Source organism: Neoarius graeffei, chromosome 14, assembly GCF_027579695.1.
Source record: "Neoarius graeffei isolate fNeoGra1 chromosome 14, fNeoGra1.pri, whole genome shotgun sequence".
In the NCBI taxonomy this organism is placed as follows: domain Eukaryota; kingdom Metazoa; phylum Chordata; class Actinopteri; order Siluriformes; family Ariidae; genus Neoarius; species Neoarius graeffei.
In genome coordinates, this window is record NC_083582.1 from 61,061,186 (window position 1) to 61,081,131 (window position 19,946).

Sequence of the window (19,946 nt, forward strand, 5' to 3'; positions counted from 1 at the left end):
GCTGGAAAAGTGGATTTTTATCTGGTGTGATCTCAGACTAAACACCTCAGACTCCTTTCTCCCATGTCATCATGCTAATAAACCATTACAAAAAATGCTCCAGTCATCAGAGCCAAAAGAAGGGTCCTCACAGTCACACCCACACCAGGACGTTCATTAAATCACAGGATGGGAATGGGAGTAAAATAAAGACTAGACAGAGACTGTGACTAAAGTCATCGTCATTTTTGCTAGCTGTTACAAACCAGGACGTCTGGTCACTGTACCCTATAGATCCGGAACAGTAAGAGATAGAGAATGATGTTTAGTGAGGAAAAGTAGCGCCCTGCCACCCTGAACAAAATAAAAAAAAAAAAAAAAGATTGAAAAAATCATGAAAATCAACAGAGTTATAAGTGATTGAAAAAAAATCCAGTTTTTCATGGATCATTCCAGTTCGGTGATTCAGATCACCACCAAAAGTCATAGCAATGTAATTCAGCCCAAAGGTATTCTTCATGTGAAATTTGGTGATGATTGGTTGAAAACTGAGGGAGAAATAGCATCCGAAAAATTTAATAATAATAATAATACCAAATGTTTGCATGTGGGCAACTATTCCTGCTTAAGATGTACATGATGTAAAAGTTTCACATATTCATTACTGCTGTTACTGGAATAGGCAGCACGGTGGTGTAGTGGTTAGCAATGTTGCCTCACAGCAAGAAGGTCCTGGGTTCGAGCCCAGTGGGGCCTTTCTGTGTGGAGTTTGCATGTTCTCCCCGTGTCTGTGTGGGTTTCCTCCGGGTGCTCCGGTTTCCCCCACAGTCCAAAGACATGCAGGTTAGGCTAATTGGTGACTCTAAATTGACCGTAGGTGTGAATGTGAGTGTGAATGGTTGTTTGTGTCTATGTGTCGACCCTGCAATGACCTGGTGACTTGTCCAGGGTGTACCCCGCCTTTCGCCCGTAGTCAGCTGGGATAGGCTCCAGCTTGCCCTGTGCAGGATAAGTGGCTACAGATAATGGATGGATGTTATTGGAATAAAGAACTTTTGTCACTAAGTTTCTATGAAAGTGTCATTTTTTTCTTACAGAGCCCATGGTAACAAGGTCTGAGTCTCTATGGTTCTGTTAGTTGTTACCTTTTGCTTGCGTATTTTTTTCTGTTCAGCCATGAGCACGACCAGGTTCTCTCTGGCCATTGCCACCTCCTGAGTCTTGGTGCTGTCCGAAGGAGAATCCGGAGTGTCTGAATCCTTTTCACTCTCGTCCTTGTTAAAACTCTCTTTCCTCCGTTCACCTTGCCACTTCCTGCGGTGCCTGCTGCGTTCCTGCTCCCAGCTTCAAAGAAATAAAAACACACGTTTAGATCAGGAACAGGTTATGAAGTCATTCAGTCCAAATTTGTTTCAAGCTCCGATATTCAAATAGTGGCCTTAACTCTGACTAAATTTGGATTTCCAATCAGGAAAACAGCAACACAAACAACTTGCCAGTCAAATTCATGAATCTGCAATAATAGTTTAAACAGTTCCCACTGAACAAAAATGTCAAACATTGTTCACATGATTTATTTTCAACAGGAAGGAATTATTTATACTTTTTTAATTGCCTGTGATCGCTTTGAGGACCAAAATTAATCGATGTCCAAAAGACATGTCAGTATTTACATGCCAACAGTTATCTTTATCCAGAACTGTGATCAGGGGCGGTCCTGGGGGCGGGCCGACCGGCGGCATCGCGGGGGGGGGGGGGGGGGGGGGGGGGGGGGGTAGGGCACGAGCGCGGGCGCGAAAAAAAAAACGGTCCCCCCCCCCAAAAAAAAGGTCCCCCAAAAAAACCCCGAAAAAAAAAAAGACGGGCGGGGGGGTGAACATTTTGGATGGGGAAGCCCAATACCAAAGTTGCGCAGGTGACGTCATCAGTGTGTGTGTGTGCCTAACTTGTCGTAGCCCCATAATATGCACAATCCCGCCAGCGGAACGTTGTACTAGTCATCAAAAAGACTTTACTACCATAGTACTACACTACTATGACATTACACAGTCTTAAGTAATACATTACGACTTGATCATTGCCATTCTGGTAACAGCAAATTTATAACGGGCCGTGTCCACGACGTACAACACACGACGAGAAATGTTTAAACGACCATGTAAAGCTGTTAGTGTTGTGACGTTCGCGAACGAACCGATTCTTTTGAACGGCTCCTAGGCATGAACGATGAGAACCGAGTCTCGAGCTGGGGGAGCCGTTCTTTCTGTCGTTCTTTTTTGCCCAAGGACAAGAAGTAGGCTAAACAGCATTTGCCTTTTATTTATTCAAGTTTTATCTGTTTGCCTAATAGTTCAAATTGTTTTGTATATAGTTTATAATGTTGTTGTGTGATATTAATGATAATATTGTGGGAAAACTACTTTGCACGGACGTTCATTTAATTTATTCTTTCGTCATTTTGTTTGTTCTATTTTTATGTATTTTATTTATTTATCTGTTTGTCTAGTTGTATCTATTTTTCTAATAATAATATATTTTTGCATTAATAGTTTGTTTTTTCCTATTAAAATAATCGTGTTCTTGTTATAACTTTATCTATTTATCTGACTGTTTAGTTGTATCTATTTTGTTACAATTTCAATATTTTTAATATAGAAAATTTGTTTTTTTCTATTAAAATGTTCTTGTGTGATAACTAGTTCTTGTGTTATATTTATTGTAGTTATGTCTATTTTGTATCTCAGACTTAAATATTTTTGTAAAACAAGTGTTTTTCTATAAAATAATCTTGCGTTCTTGATAACTATGTTCTTGAGTGGGTTCTTTTTTTTTTTTTACAGAAAAGCCGTTCTGCATGGACATTCATTGAAGCCCTCATTGTTTTTTAATGGTTATTTATGAGCGTTTAGGGGTTACAATAATGTAAGTCTAGGTTGCTTTATATAAAAGGTATGTCCAGAAATATTGATGTCACTGTCTAAGCAGAGGGATCTGGCTTCTTTAGACGCTGTCTTCTTAAAACTGAATAAATATTTAAAAAGAGCCAAATGAGCCAGTCTTTTGAACGGCTCTTTTCAAAGAACGGATCACAAAGATGCGGATCCCATCAAAGAGCCATAAATCCCATCTCTAAAAGCTGTTAACATTCTGTTGGCTAATACAGAGCCCAACGCGGGGGGCGGCACAAGCGCGGGCGCAAAAAAAAAAAACGGTCCCCCCCCCCCCCAAAAAAAAAAACAAGGGGGGGGGGGGGGGTTCGCCCGGGGAGTAAATCACTCTAGGATCGCCACTGACTGTGGTACATACTTGATTAATAGATGCTTGATATTCTAGGCGGGGCGGCACGGTGGTGTAGTGGTTAGCGCTGTCGCCTCACAGCAAGAAGGTCCTGGGTTCGAACCCCGGGTCCGGCGAGGGCCTTTCTGTGTGGAGTTTGCATGTTCTCCCCGTGTCCGCGTGGGTTTCCTCCGGGTGCTCCGGTTTCCCCCACAGTCCAAAGACATGCAGGTTAGGTTAACTGGTGACTCTAAATTGACCGTAGGTGTGAATGTGAGTGTGAATGGTTGTCTGTGTCTATGTGTCAGCCCTGTGATGACCTGGCGACTTGTCCAGGGTGTACCCCGCCTTTCGCCCGTAGTCAGCTGGGATAGGCTCCAGCTTGCCTGCGACCCTGTAGAAGGATAAAGCGGCTAGAGATAATGAGAGATGAGAATGATATTCTAGGCAGCTTACACTCACTGGCCATTTTATTAGGTACACCCATACACCTGCAGTTTTATGCAGTTATCTAATCAGCCAATCCCTTGACAGCGGCACAATGCATAAAATCAGGGGCGGTCCTGGGGGCGGGCACAGACATTCATTTAATTTATTCTTTCGTCATTTTGTTTGTTCTGCATGGACATTCATTGAAGCCCTCATTGTTTTGTAATGGTTATTTATGAGCGTTTAGGGGTTACAATAATGTAAGCCTAGGTTGCTTTATATAAAAGGTATGTCCAGAAATATTGATGTCACTGTCTAAGCAGAGGGATCTGGCTTCTTTAGACGCTGTCTTCTTAAAACTGAATAAATATTTAAAAAGAGCCAAATGAGCCAGTCTTTTGAACGACTCTTTTCAAAGAACGGATCACAAAGATGCGGATCCCATCAAAGAGCCATAAATCCCATCTCTAAAAGCTGTTAACATTCTGTTGGCTAATACAGAGCCCAACGCGGGGGGGGGGGGGGGGGGGGGGGGGGGGGGCGGCACGAGCGCGGGCGCAAAAAAAAAAACCGGTCCCCCCCAAAAAAAAGGTCCCGAGAAAAAAAAACCCGAAAAAAAAAAACAAGAAGGCCGGGGGGAGGGGGCGCCAGCAGGGGGTTTTGCCCAGGGAGTAAATCACTCTAGGATCGCCACTGCATAAAATCACACAGATACAAACCAAGAGCTTCAGTTAATGTTCACTTCAAACATCAGAATGGGAAAAATTGGGATCTCAAAGTGTGACTTTCTTTCACTGTGGCATGGGTGTTGGTTTGAGCCAGATGGACTGGTTTGAGTATTTCAGAAACTGCTGATCTCCTGGGGTTTTCACACACAACAGTCTCTAGCGTTTAGACAGAATGGTGCGAAAAACAAAAAAACACTCAGTGAGAGACAGTTCTGTGAGTGGAAACACCTTGTTGATAAGAGAGGGCAGAGTAAATTGGCCAGATTGAGTAGTTCGAGCTGCCAGGAAGGATATAGCAACTCATATAATCACTCTTTACAACCGTGGTGAGCAGAAAAGCATCTCAGCATGCAACAGCAGAAGACCACGTTGGGTTCCAGTCCTGCCAGCCAAGAACAGGAACCTTAGAATCAAGAACAAGTTGCTGTTAAAGTGGTGGGTGAGTGTATGAGCGAGATATAGAAAGATTCTCACTCTGCAATGGTTAGCAGGTGTTTGGATGTGTCAATCTGGATCTCCATGTTCGTGTTGTCCAGCTCCATTAGCCGTTTTCTGATCTCCATCTGTTGTCTGAAGGCTTCAATTAGCTGTTCCCTCAGCTGGTCCATCTCCGCACGGTTCTGCTGTGTGGCGTGAGCCTGGACCTCTGCTACAACACCACAAGAGGGCAACAGTGAGCCAGAATCTGTGTGAAAGGGCACTCGAGAGCAACAAGTGTCATATCCCTGTCAGATAGTTACTATGGTGTGAGGGGAGGAGTCTGGTCAATATGTAACCAGGTGTAAACAACTTATAAAGTACTCAGGTATATAGAACTGAGAGTAATAAGAACCCCTTTAAGCTCTGTGATAAAAAAAAATTAAACAATTATGTCATATACGGTATTATAGAGATTTTTTTAAACTTAAAACAGCACACTGGACCAATACTCATCTCATCTCATTATCTCAAGCCGCTTTATCCTTCTACAGGGTCGCAGGCAAGCTGGAGCCTATCCCAGCTGACTACGGGCGAAAGGCGGGGTACACCCTGGACAAGTCGCCAGGTCATCACAGGGCCGACACATAGACACAGACAACCATTCACACTCACATTCACACCTACGGTCAATTTAGAGTCACCAGTTAACCTAACCTGCATGTCTTTGGACTGTGGGGGAAACCGGAGCACCCGGAGGAAACCCACGCGGACACGGGGAGAACATGCAAACTCCACACAGAAAGGCCCTCGCCGGCCCTGGGGCTCGAACCCAGGACCTTCTTGCTGTGAGGCGACAGCGCTAACCACTACACCACCGTGCCGCCCCTGGACCAATACAATAAATAAATATATGAAGGCCACGAAGTCCAATAATTAAACTAACATATGACTGAGTTCGCTGTAGCAAGCTACAAAGCAACAGGTTATTGTCCATTGTTTCAATTTTATTCAGTTTAGTTCCATGTTGGGGGTGTCATGGTGGTGTAGTGGTTAGCGCTGTCGCCTCACAGCAAGAAGGTCCGGGTTCGAGCCCCGTGGCCAATGAGGGCCTTTCTGTGTGGAGTTTGCATGTTCTCCCTGTGTCCGCGTGGGTTTCTTCCGGGTGCTCCGGTTTCCCCCACAGTCCAAAGACATGCAGGTTAGGTTAACTGGTGACTCTAAATTGACCGTAGGTGTGAATGTGAGTGTGAATGGTTGTCTGTGTCTATGTGTCAGCCCTGTGATGACCTGGCGACTTGTCCAGGGTGTACCCCGCCTTTCGCCCGTAGTCAGCTGGGATAGGCTGGGATAGGCTCCAGCTTGCCTGCGACCCTGTAGAACAGGATAAAGCAGCTAGAGATAATGAGATGAGATGAGTTCCATGTTGGCTGTGAGGAACTAGGAATGATATTAGGGACTTGTTACTCGTTAGTGTGAATGCCGTATATGAGCTCAATCCTGACCAGACTATTCATGATGACATGGAAATTTGACCTCGTCAATAATTTCCACAGTACTGTTGTAGGGCAATGAGGGGTCAAATGGCTCTGTAAAATAAGGCATTCCCATGTGTGTGTGGCAAGGTGGTGTAGTGGTTAGTACAGTTGCTTCACAGCAAGAAGGTTCTGGGTTCAAGCCCAGCGGCTGGCGGGGGCCTTTCTGTATGGAGTTTGCATGTTCTCCCCGTGTCTGCGTGGGTTTCTTCCGGGTGCTCCAGTTTCCCCCACAGTCCAAAGACATGCGGTTAGGTTAACATGGGACGGCCATGGGCTGAGGTGCCCTTGAGTGAGGCACCTAACTGTTCCCTGGGCACTGTTAGCATGGCTGCCCACTGCTCTGGGTATGTGTGTGTGCGCTCATTGCTCATGTGTGTGTTAAATGCAGAGAGGAATTTCACAAGTGTGTGATGAATAAAGTTGTGCTTTCTTTCTTTCTTTCTTTCTTTCTTTCTTTCTTTCTTTCTTTCTTTCTTTCAAATGTAGGAAGAAGTGAGGTACCCTGCACATGCCGTATGTCTGTTCTGTCAGCATTGCTCTGACGACCAGACTGCTCAGCAATCTTCTTTTTCAGTCTCTGAATCTCGCTGCGCAGGTCTGCAATGATGCTGGTGTACTGCACAATGTGGTAGGACACATTCAGCAAATTTCTCTTCACCTACACACAAACACACACACATACAGAGAGAGATATTTTATTACATTAAATAATATTTCTCATAGTAAATGTGTCATGTTTTAACGTTAAGACTAGTTCATTGATTAAACTTCCCCTGATATGCTGTATAGCTGTGTTTCCATGTGTGTTCATGTGTGTGTGCATGCATGTGTACGTCCTCACCCGTGTGCGAATGCTTTTGGCACGATCAGCATAAGTCAGCGTGTTACGGGACTCTTCAAAGGCGGATGAAGCAGGACTTATATGAGCTATCATTACTGTCCGACTGTTCCCACCAAGAGAGTCCTGTCAGTCCGACATGAGAAAAAAGTTCATTTCCGTTGTATAGCTACAAAATCTAAAATGTCACAAAATATATACAGTGGAGATATATAGAAAAAGAGAAAGAGAGTAGCAAATAAGTTAGCTAGACTGCTACAGACGGACGACAAATCAAAGGAGAAGCCCTGTTATGGTGTGAGGGAATGTTCCTGGCATGGTTTGGGTCCACTTGTCTCCTTAGAGAAAATGGTCACTGCAAATCATCTCATCTCATCTCATTATCTCTAGCCGCTTTATCCTTCTACAGGGTCGCAGGCAAGCTGGAGCCTATCCCAGCTGACTACGGGCGAAAGGCGGGGTACACCCTGGACAAGTTGCCAGGTCATCACAGGGCTGACACATAGACACAGACAACCATTCACACTCACATTCACACCTACGGTCAATTTAGAGTCACCAGTTAACCTAACCTGCACATCTTTGGACTGCAGGGGAAACCGGAGCACCCAGAGGAAACCCACGCGGACACGGGGAGAACATGCAAACTCCGCACAGAAAGGCCCTCGCTGGCTACGGGGCTCGAACCCGGACCTTCTTGCTGTGAGGCGACAGCACTAACCACTACACCACCGTGCCGCCCCACTGCAAATCAATACAAAGTTATTCTGATTATCGCATGATGAAAGATTTCAATCCTGATGAGAGTGGTCTCTTCCAGGATGACACAGCTCCAGCCACAGGGCATGAATGGTTTGATGAGGATGAAAACCATATACTATATACTTTAGGGCGGCACGGTGGTGTAGTGGTTAGCACTGTCGCCTCATGGCAAGAAGGTTCTGGGTTTGAACCTCACGACCAACGGGGGCCTTTTTGTATGGAGTTTGCATGTTCTCTCCATGTCTGCGTGGGTTTCCTGCGGGTTCAAAGACATGCAGATTGGGTAAAATACCCAGCCATTGGGGTTGCACAAGCCAGTGCATACTTAGTGCTGGTCCCAAGCCCAGTAAGATTGGGGAGGGTTGCATCAGGAAGGGCATCCAGTGTAAAAATCTATGCCAACGCAAAGGGGGTTGAAAATCAATTGGGGCTTTGCCCTGTATTCTTCCCCTGTCGCAAACTATGTGATCTATGTGACAAATAAATTAAAATTAAATTAAATATGGCCTCACCACGGGCCGGCACGGTGGTGGAGTGGTTAGCACTGTCGCCTCACAGCAAGAAGGTCCTGGGTTCAAGCCCAGCAGCCGACGAGGGCCTTTTTGTGTGGAGTTTGCATGTTCTCCCCATGTCTGCATGGGTTTCCTCTGGGTGCTCCGGTTTCCCCCACAGTCCAAACACATGCAAGTTAGGTTAATTGGTAACTCTAAATTGACCGTAGGTGTGAGTGTGAATGGTTGTTTGTTTCTGTGTCAGCCCTGCGATGACCTGGTAACTTGTCCAGGGTGTACCCCGCCTCTTGCCCATAGTCAGCTGGGATAGGCTCCAGCTTGCCTGCGACCCTGTAGAACAGGATAAGCGGCTACAGATAATGGATGGATGGATGGATGGCCTCACCACACTCACCAAATCTAAACCCAACTGGGGTGGGTTTCCCAAAAGCTTCTTAATGCTAAGAGCATCTTAACTAGGAGACAGAGTGTTCATTGTGCTGCTCACTCTTCCATTTAAAGATGATCTTTGTGCTGCAATGCTTATGGTAAACTCAGGCCTGAACACTTATGGGAGATTTTAGCCCAACATGTTGGATAGCGCCCAACACCACCATCCTCAAAACACTAACTGACAGAAGAGTTTTGTTGCATCCCTCCAGTACAGTTATAGAATCTCTTCTAGCGGCTCATGGTGGTCCAACACCTTACTAAGAAACTATATGTTGTTTTTTCCTTTAATCTGTCACTCGTCTGTAGGCATAGAAGGAAAGAGCTTCATGCCTTAACCTTAAGCAGTCGCGTCAGCTTGCTGTCTCTGTAGTTGATGTATTTGTTGCCATTTTTCTCGCTCAGGGCATTGATACAGTTTCCCAGCGCCAAAAGAGACCGATTTATGTGAGCGCCTTCTTTCAGCCTCTGTCCCCTGTTCTGTGTCTAAAAGTGGGACAAGAAAAAGATTATTACAAAGTATAGTCTATGGTCCAACAAATAAATAGTATGGGATGTTCCAATGCCAGTCAATCTCCTGTCATAAACACATAAAAGCCAAACAAGTTACTAGTACTATTTTACCATTTTAGTACTTCAGGGAGGATCTTTTTTATTCCATACACAATCCTGTCATCTATTCCCCTGTTTTGAGGTTGCACATATTTACCTTTCACTAACAAACATATCAAAGATCTCAAATATACATAGAAAAGATCATTCTATGACCAGAGACATCCCTGTGGGCAAACTGGTTGCTGGTCTCTACATCCATTTCCACCAAGAGACTTGGGTAGGTTAACACTTATAGCTGTTTCCATGGTAGATACACATTCTCTTTCCAAAAACATGCTGCCATGCAATTATTTCTCTCAAATGGAACCAAGCCCATTAATAAGCAACTCTGACAGCAACACCCTACTGTGAAGCTTCTCACAGACGCACGATTGGTAAATGATTGCTTGGAGCCAATAATATATTCTTATTTTAGAGAATGTTGCACAAAATTAATTTATTTTCGAATAAGGTTATTTTTATTACCTAATTTCCCCCATGAAATTGCATTCTTTATTTCATTTGCTAAACTCTTGTAACCAATGTATTAAATACAAAGACAGGTGCAAAAAACAGGATAACATGGCTGTTAAAATGTAAAGTAGTGTACTATATGTACAATATTGTAAAACTGCACATCTGACCTACTTACTCTGGGTGATAATGGCTACGGAGAACAATCAGGTGCTCATTGCTTCTGCTCGTATGACCTTTACTGTAATCACACGCAGAGACTCAGACAAAAGCGCAATAACAGGTTAGTGCTGTACCTGGGCAGCACGTTCAGAGCCGGCAAGGTCGATCATAAAGAGCCGAGCGAAGCGGACCTCCTGCAGGACGTCTCTGCATCGGCTCTGCTGCCGCACGGCCACCTGGAGGACAGCATGAGAGCGTGAGGATGTCTGATTGGCTGCCGTCGGCTCCTGAGTCCTCTGCTTGTTCCCCTTCATTAACAACTCCATGATCTAATAAACAGAAAAACATAAGGAAAAAAAGATTTAAAAAGGTCATTCAGCACTCACCTGTGATAAGTTTGCTAATAATATCACTTTTTATTCTATCCACATTCACGGGATATGAGCAATCGTGCGCTACTCTGCTACTAGGATATCAGCTCATATACCGTGAGTCGAGAAAAACAAAATGGCGGAGCGTTTTGCTGGACCAACCAAGAACAAAATAAAAAGTCTACTTGAAAACCCCCCAAAAAGCAACAAAATATGAAATAAAAGTCTTTGATGGTAAGAACGTACCTTTTTTTAATTTTTCAAGAATTATTATTATAGCGTTTTCCACAAATTGTGACTGTCATTTTGCCGGTTTGTTTACATTGTAAGCAGAAATGATTTTGTCGGACGTTTTGTATAAAGTTATTTATCACATTTGCAGAAAAATCAAAATAAAAATGCTGTTTCTCAAAATCCAGTGAATGTGGATAGAATAAAACAGTTATTCCTCTCAATCTCGTTGTACATGGAGAAATGAACATTGGTTTTTTCACGACAAACAAAGAGCAGCTATAAAAAAAATTAATAAATAATAATACAGAAGAATCAAATCAAAGTCCTTCCCACGCCATGTGGCACCAATCTCCGTTTCTGTAGCCCTCGGTCCCTCACCTATTACGTAGCTAGGATTACAGTGGGGGGCTAGTCCTCTGGTAACCGCGAGAGTTTGACTCCCCACTCGCATCTGTATTGCAGCGTGTCTTGCCAGACAGGTACCATTTTTATGATGGGCTTTGGTATGACCCGACCGTGAGTAGAACTCACGATCTCCTGATCAAGGGGCGGACACACTAACCACTAGGCCAACTTGCGGTCTAATCCAGAAGAATAAGCCACCAAAAAAAATCTTAGCTCCCAAATGGAAAGGCTACATAGCTACTCCAAAACTTGTGCATCTTTCTCTCCTTTTTTTCTCTTTTTTCCTCCTTTCTCTCTCTTGCTCTTCTTTCGCTCTCAAAGAAGTTGTTCCTAGCCTCGTCAGCTATCAGCTCATGTACAACTCGATTTCATGGAATAACCGTTAAATATAAAGTGACGAGGTGGTTTATTTTATCATCACTTTACTGTATATAAAGTGATGAGGTGGTAAACTTCCTCTTCTCAAGGAAACGCAGAAGGGCTGCTTTCATGTCATGTGTTGTTTTTTTTTTAACATTTTCATGTGAGGCGGCACGGTGGTGTAGTGGTTAGCGCTGTCGCCTCACAGCAAGAAAGTCCAGGTTCGAGCCCCGTGGCCGGCAAGGGCCTTTCTGTGTGGAGTTTGCATGTTCTCCCCGTGTCCGCGTGGGTTTCCTCCGGGTGCTCCGGTTTCCCCCACAGTCCAAAGACATGCAGGTTAGGTTAACTGGTGACTCTAAATTGAGCGTAGGTGTGAATGTGAGTGTGAATGGTTGTCTGTGTCTATGTGTCAGCCCTGCGATGACCTGGCGACTTGTCCAGGGTGTACCCCACCTTTCACCCGTAGTCAGCTGGGACAGGCTCCAGCTTGCCTGCGACCCTGTAGAACAGGATAAAGCGGCTACAGATAATGAGATGAGATGAGATGTTTTCATGTGCTTTTGCTTCTGTTCTAGTAGTGTCTCTACCCTGGGCTGTCATTGAAGTGTCACCCAACTGTGCCCACCTGTTTTGTGTTTAAACCTTAGTTGTATATTTACACCCTGCTGTTACTTTGCTGGATCCACCGCAACCCTGACCAGGGTAAACCAGCTGAAAGTGAGTGTTTCTTTTTCTCATTACAAAACCTCATCATGTTTCTAGCCTGAGTTCCAAGTCTTGTTTTCTAGTTTCAGTTCTGTGTGTATTGTTTCCTGCTTTTGCCCCACAACTGTTTTCCCCACTTTACAGTTATGGATTATTCCTGTGTGCTGCTGTTTGCCTGTTCTCTGACCCCTGTTTGGATCTCTGACAATGATTCATGGCTTGCCCTTAAGAAAGCACACACTATGTTTTCACACTTGTGTCCTCCCTTTATTCACCGCACATTACACAAGACTTTTCTTTAATCATTCATCAAAAGCTCATTAAAGAACTGAAAATAATTCATCTAGGATGCTGAAATATATAGTATGTGAATAATACTGTATATGCACCATTTACTTGTTTAATTGCTGTATATTACGACCATGTCTTACAGATATACACATACACACACATAAAACAATGATCCATTTTGTCATAGCTTAGCAAGTAACATATACAGTGGTGCTTGAAAGTTTGTGAACCCTTTAGAATTTTCTATATTTCTGCATAAATATGACCTAAAACATCATCAGATTTTCACACAAGTCCTAAAAGTAGATAAAGAGAACCCAGTTAAACAAATGAGACAAAAAATATTATACTTGGTCATTTATTTATTGAGGAAAATGATCCAATATGACATATCTGTGAGTGGCAAAAGTATGAGAACATTTGCTTTCAGTATCTGGTGTGACCCCCTTGTGCAGCAATAACTGCAACTAAACGTTTCCGGTAACTGTTGATCAGTCCTGCACACCGGCTTGGAGGAATTTTAGCCCATTCCTCCGTACAGAACAGCTTCAACTCTGGGATGTTGGTGGGTTTCCTCACATTAACTGCTCGCTTCAGGTCCTTCCACAACATTTCGATTGGATTAAGGTCAGGACTTTGACTTGGCCATTCCAAAACATTAACTTTATTCTTCTTTAACCATTCTTTGGTAGAACGACTTGTGTGCTTAGGGTTGCTGTCTTGCTGCATGACCCACCTTCTCTTGAGATTCAGTTCATGGACAGATGTCCTGACATTTTCCTTTAGAATTCGCTGGGATAATTCAGAATTCATTGTTCCATCAATGACGGCAAGCCGTCCTGGCCTAGATGCAGCAAAACAGGCCCAAACCATGATATTACCACCATCGTGTTTCACAGATGGGATAAGGTTCTTATGCTGGAATGCAGTGTTTTCCTTTCTCCAAACATAACGTTTCTCATTTAGACCAAAAAGTTCTATTTTGGTCTCATCCGTCCACAAAAAAAAATTCCAATAGCCTTCTGGCTTGTCCATGTGCTCTTTAGCAAACTGCAGACATGCAGCAATGTTCTTTTTGAAGAGCAGTGGCTTTCTCCTTGCAACCCTGCCATGCACACCATTGTTGTTCAGTGTTCTCCTGATGGTGGACTCATGAACATTAGCCAATGTGAGAGAGGCCTTCAGTTGCTTAGAAGTTACCCTGGGGTCATTAGTGACCTCGCCGACTATTACACGCCTTGCTCTTGGAGTGATCTTTGTTGGTCGACCACTCCTGGGGAGGGTAACAATGGTCTTGAATTTCCTCCATTTGTACACAATCTGTCTGACTGTGGATTGGTGGAGTCCAAACTCTTTAGAGATGGTTTTGTAACCTTTTCCTGCCTGATGAGCATCAACAACACTTTTTCTGAGGTCCTCAGAAATCTCCTTTGTTCGTGCCATGATATACTTCCACAAACATGTTGTGAAGATCAGACTTTGATAGATCCCTGTTCTTTAAATGAAACAGGGTGCCCACTCACACCTGATTGTCATCCCATTGATTGAAAACACCTGACTCTAATTTTACCTTCAAATTAACTGTGAATCCTAGAGGTTCACATACTTTTGCCACTCACAGATATGTAATATTGGATCATTTTCCTCAATAAATAAATGACCAAGGATAATATTTTTTTTGTCTCATTTGTTTAACTGGGTTCTCTTTATCTACTTTTTGGACCTGTGTGAAAATCTGGTGATGTTTTAGGTCATATTTACGCAGAAATATAGAAAATTCTAAAGGGTTCACAAACTTTCAAGCACCAGTGTAAAATACTGACTTCACATAGTGAATAATGGAATCAAAATTAAATGGAAATGGATTTTAATAGAGAGCTGTAAATTTGGTGTACAAAACCAGATTGATCGCTGTGTGCACACAGTACACGCATACTAGAAATTTTGAGGGTATGAGAAGTTCACCGTGTGGCAATTTGAGTGTTTTTATTGTTTGACATTATTATTAAGACCTGCTTTATACTATTATTACACTGTATACTATAAATGATGTTTTATAGATTTGGAGCCAAGCTAATGTTGATTAAAATTCAGACAAATTAGCAAAGCCTGCAAATGAACTTGATCATCGCTATGACTATTAAAGTTGATAATTTAAATGGGGTGGTGGAGATGCCATTGAAAAAGCTCTTCTCTGACACTTCCACTGTATATCACTGAAATCTGGCGGTCTCAAAGACACAAACAGCACCCAGGTCATTTCAATAGTCAGAATACACTCGCTGGCCACTTTAATAGCAACTTGTTCTTGATTCTAAGGCTCCTGTTCTTGGCTGGCAGGACTGGAACCCAACGTGGTCTTCTGCTGTTGCATGCTGAGATGCTTTTCTGCTCACCACGGTTGTAAAGAGTGATTATATGAGTTGCTAAATTCTTCCTGGCAGCTCGAACCAATCTGGCCATTTTCCTCTGACCTCTCTTATCAGCAAGGCGTTTCCACTCACAGAACTGTCGTTCACACAATGTTTTTTGTTTTTCGCACCCTTCTATGTGTAAACGCTAGAGACTGTTGTGTGTGAAAACCCCAGCAGATCAGCAGTTTCTGAAATACTCAAACCAGCCCATCTGGCTCAAACCAACACCCATGCCACAGTGAAAGTCACACTTTGAGATCACAATTTTTCTCATTCTGATGTTTGAAGTGAACATGAACTGAAGCTCTTGGTTTGCATCTGCATGATTTTATGCATTGTGCTGCTGTCAAGGGATTGGCTGATTAGAGAACTGCATAAACAGCAGGTGTCTGGGTGTTCCTAATAAAGTGGCCAGTGAGTGTAAGCTGCCTAGTATGTTAAGCATCTATTAAGCACATACGTAACAGTTCTGCATAAAGATAACTGTTGGCATGTAAATACTGACATGTCTTTTGGACATCGATTAATTCTGGCCCTCAGGGCTATCACAGACAATAAAAAAAGCATAAATAAAATAATTCAGGTAATTATTTCCACTTGATGTCAATGTGTATAACTGACCTCACGAGCATTAACAGTGGAGACCTTTGTGATGCCGGCTACCTGGATCTCACCCTTTGAGTCCTCCCTGAGGTCGAGAAAGCCAGAAGATGGATTCAGCAGGTCGCGGATCATCTCATTATAGATCTGTCGAGAAAACAGCGTGTTCAATTTCAGTGTCCAAGCATCAAAAATGATTATATTCATCCATGCCAACCTACAATCAGAAAAACGTTAATTCATTGGTGCTATATTTATATGAAATCCATTTCTCCACAATATAAAAATAGCATGTCTTTCAGTGTGTCCTCACAAACCGGACCAGGAAAGAACATTACACAACACTGTAAAAACCTTACAGAAGTGCAGTTCACCAGGTACAGAGCATAACCACATCTTGAGTGAATGCAGTCACTTCAAAAGTTGTAATTTTAGCAGCACAAAATGGAACATTTTTTTTTCTGCTTTCATGTCTCCTAAGGAGGTGATTATTTCAGGGTGATGATAAAGTATATAAAAGCCCCCTGAAATATAAGGGTAATAATAACCCCAGTTCCAAAAAAAGTTGGGACGATGTGTAAAAAAGTCAATAAAATACACAATGCAATGATTTTCAAATCCTTTTCGACCTACAGTATATTCAATTGAATGCAATACAAAGACAAGATATTTAATGTTCAAACTGATAAACTTTATTGGGGTTTTTTTGTAAATATACACTCATTCTGAATTTGATACCTGTAGTATTACAAAAAAGTTAGAACGGGGCATGGTCCATGTATCATCCGATCATTCAAGTATCGGACCGGGCATGTTTACCACTGTGTTACATCTCCTTTTCTTTTAACAACACTCAGTAAGCGTTTGGGACCTGAGGGCATAAATTGCTGAAGTTTTGAAAGTGAAATTCTTTCTCATTCTTGCTTGATATATGACTTCAGTTGCTCAACAGTCCGGGGTCTCCACTGTCAATTTTCTTAAAGGAAAACTGAAGGCAAATTTTTTATGATCAAAATTCTATTTCTCTCATTTTATTAAATATAGGAATGCATTTTTGATCGCTATTTTGTCACTACTATAGCAAGTTATGAGTGTTTGAAATATGCTATGTAATGTATCAGTCCATATGTCAAAGCAATGGCTGTAAACGAGATTCGCTGAGACCTGTGCGAGACATCATAGGACGGAAGTAAAACGTACAGCGGAAATCAAAGCGACCGACATCTGCCAACGTTGTCAAAAGACGTTGTCTTTCGAATGCTGATGTAATCAAGCCAGAAGATTTGTTTGTTTTGATAGCAATCAGGAAAGTTTGAAAAAAGTAGGCAGTAATCGTCATTTAAACTCGTTTTTGTGCAATATTTCGTTTGGAAAACAGTTTTCAAAATGGCAGCACTGACACCTGGCTGACACTTCACGTTTCGAAGTCTCGCACAAGTCTCGTGAAGATCGCTCAGATAAGCGACGCCTGCTGTGGACCAAACGAACTAAATTCAACACGGCTAAAAACCGAATAGGCTGATACATATAATATTTAATTGCAATTAGCTGCCAATACAAGTCACGATATAAGGTTACTAAAACCGAAAACGTAATTGAATAACACCTTAATTAAGAAATAAAGCAAGTTTAAAAATGACTTCAGTTCTCCTTTAATGCACCACACATTTTCAATAAATGACTTGCAACCACATGATCAAAATGTGCTACGTCATGAGCGTCCGCCATGATGGTGGATATACAAAGCAACTAGGATGGCAGCCACTGAAAGCGTGTCTGTAAACAATGCTGAATTTTCTCAGTATTACCACGATTTGAACGATCGAGTGAAGATTTGATACAAAGAGTAGATAGATATGTGCGGTTTTGACCCATATTATTTAAAAAAGTCAGACTTTTCTGAAGATAAGACGCTTCTACCAACCATCAGGTACCCAGATCTCATGTTCTATCTGATTCGGCTGCTGAAGAATCAAGTCCGACCTTGGATGAAACATAGCCCATTTTCTGAGTGGGTGCCCAGTCTGGATTGTTTCTATCGTATAATTTTGCTGGTGCAGAAACGAAATAGTAATACACGTGTTAAAATTATAACAATGACCAAGTGAACCACAACAAGAGAACGCTCATTTTATAGCAAAGTTCTAGCAACACGAAATAAAATTCTTCCATGATATTATTGAGAAAGCTTTTGAATCTCACCTGAGATAAAATGATTACTGCAAACACGAGCTGTTTTGGTTTTAGTCTCTGTTAGATCAGCCCTGCCAATGTTGTTCAGCCGCTCTCGTCTCCTCTCCGTACTAAGCCTCAGAGTTTCCTCGCCCTCTTTTCGAATCATGGACGGAATTCTAAAAAATCGGAACGTGTCACGGTCACGAGTACTGTTGTGACCACAACCATATACAGCACAAAGATATGGCATAGCTAAAAGAATTCTTAAAGCAGTGGAAAAACAAAGAGAGCTGCGCAAGCATGACTATGTTTTGTATGGAATGTCGCTTGACCGCGCATTTGTATATCCACCAACATGGCCAACATCCGGGTTTCTATTTTGCTTTGATGTCACTTGCAAGTCAAGGATGGGAGGCAGGCAGGCCAGCCAGTTTAGCGCCCACACTCTTTTCCTACAAAGGCACACTGTTGTAACATGTGCAGAATGTGGTTTGGCACTGTCTTGCACCTGAAAAAAGACATCATCTGGATTGTAACATATGCTGCTCCAAAACTTGTACTGTATGTACATTTCAGCATTAATGGTACCTTCACAGATGTGCAGGTTACCCATGCCATGGGCACTAACACAACACAATGCCATCACAGATGCTGGCGTTTGGACAAACTGAGATTTGGACTTGTCAGACCACAGCACACTTTGTATCAGTCCATCTCAGATGAGCTTGAGCCCAGAGAATTCTGCAGCATTTCTGGATGTTGTGGAAATATGGCTTTCGCTTTGCATGGTAGATCTCATCTCATCTCATTATCTCTAGCCGCTTTATCCTGTTCTACAGGGTCGCAGGCAAGCTGGAGCCTATCCCAGCTGACTACGGGCGAAAGGCAGGGTACACCCTGGACAAGTCACCAGGTCATCACAGGGCCGACACATAAACACAGACAACCATTCACACTCACATTCACACCTACGGTCAATTTAGAGTCACCAGTTAACCTAACCTGCATGTCTTTGGACTGTGGGGGAAACCGGAACACCCGGAGGAAACCCACGTGGACACGGGGAGAACATGCAAACTCTGCACAGAAAGGCCCTCGCCAGCCACGGGGCTCGAACCCGGACCTTCTTGCTATGAGGCGACAGCGCTAACCACTACACCACCGTACCGTCCTTGCATGGTAGATGCAGCGATAAATTATATTTACCAAGAATGGTTTACTGAAGTATTCCTGAGTCCATGTAGTAATTTACTACAGTGGCATGCAAAAGTTTGGGCACCCCTCCTGAAAATGTCTGTTACTGTGAATAGTTAAGTGAGCAGAAGATGAACTGATCACCAAAAGGCATAAAGGTAAAGACGACACATTTCTTTTCAGCGTTTTCTGCAAGATTTGTGTATTATTTTTGTTTTGTACAATTGGAGAGTGAAAAAAGAAAAGGAACACCATGCAAAAGTTTGGGCACCCCAATACATTTGAGTTCTCAGGTAACTTTTACCAAGGTTCCAGACCTTAATTAGCTTATTGACCTGTGGCTTGTTCAAATTCTTCGTTCGGAAAGGTCAGATGATGCAGACTTCAAAGCTGTATAAATTCTCCGACTCCTCAAACTTGTCCCTAAAATCAACAGCCATGGGCTCCTCTAAGCAACTCCCTCGCATTCTGAATAATAAAATAATTGATGCTCACAAAGCAGGAGAAGGCAACAAGAACGTAGCAAAGTGTTTTCAGGTAGCTGTTTCCTCAGATCGTAATGTTATTAAGAAATGGCAGTTAACAGAAACAGTGGAGATCAAGGTGAGGTCTGGAAGATGAAGAAAACTTTCTGAAAGAACTGCTCGTTGGATTGCTAGAAAGGCAAATAAAAAACCTTGTTTGACTGCAGAAGACCTTCAGAAAGATTTAGCAGACCCTGGAGTGGTGGTGCACTGTTCTACTATGCAGCGACACCTGAACAAATATGACCTTCATGGAAGAAGAAAACCTTTCAGAAGAAAACCTTTCCTGCATCCTAGCCACAAAATTTAGCATCTGAAGTTTGCAAATGAACATCTAAATAAGCCTGATGCATTTTGGAAACAAGTCCTGTGGACTGATGAAATCAAAATAGAACTTTTTGGCCACAATGTGCAAAGGCATGTTTGGAGAAAAAAGGGTGCTAAATTCCAGGAAAAGAACACCTCTCCAACTCTGAAGCTTGGGTGTGGATCGATCATGCTTTGGGGTTGTGTTGCAGCCAGTGGCACAGGGCAC

General features: G+C 42.8%; 1 protein-coding gene across 3 annotated transcripts in view; it reads right to left on the reverse strand.

The window, feature by feature from the left end:
- The window catches only part of kif19 (kinesin family member 19), a 120,681-nt gene that overhangs the window by 19,981 nt on the left and 80,754 nt on the right, over window positions 1–19,946 (reverse strand). For 2 of the 3 annotated variants that reach the window (XM_060940167.1, XM_060940165.1), the window contains exons 6-12: window positions 15,540–15,665; window positions 10,273–10,467; window positions 9,248–9,394; window positions 7,209–7,331; window positions 6,869–7,025; window positions 4,887–5,061; window positions 1,125–1,323 (exon numbers count right to left, since the gene is read on the reverse strand). In XM_060940167.1, the coding sequence (XP_060796150.1) occupies window positions 1,125–1,323; window positions 4,887–5,061; window positions 6,869–7,025; window positions 7,209–7,331; window positions 9,248–9,394; window positions 10,273–10,467; window positions 15,540–15,665 (1,122 nt within the window). The remainder of the gene's footprint in view (window positions 1–1,124; window positions 1,324–4,886; window positions 5,062–6,868; window positions 7,026–7,208; window positions 7,332–9,247; window positions 9,395–10,272; window positions 10,468–15,539; window positions 15,666–19,946) is intronic. The other variant, XM_060940166.1, reaches the window with a different exon arrangement.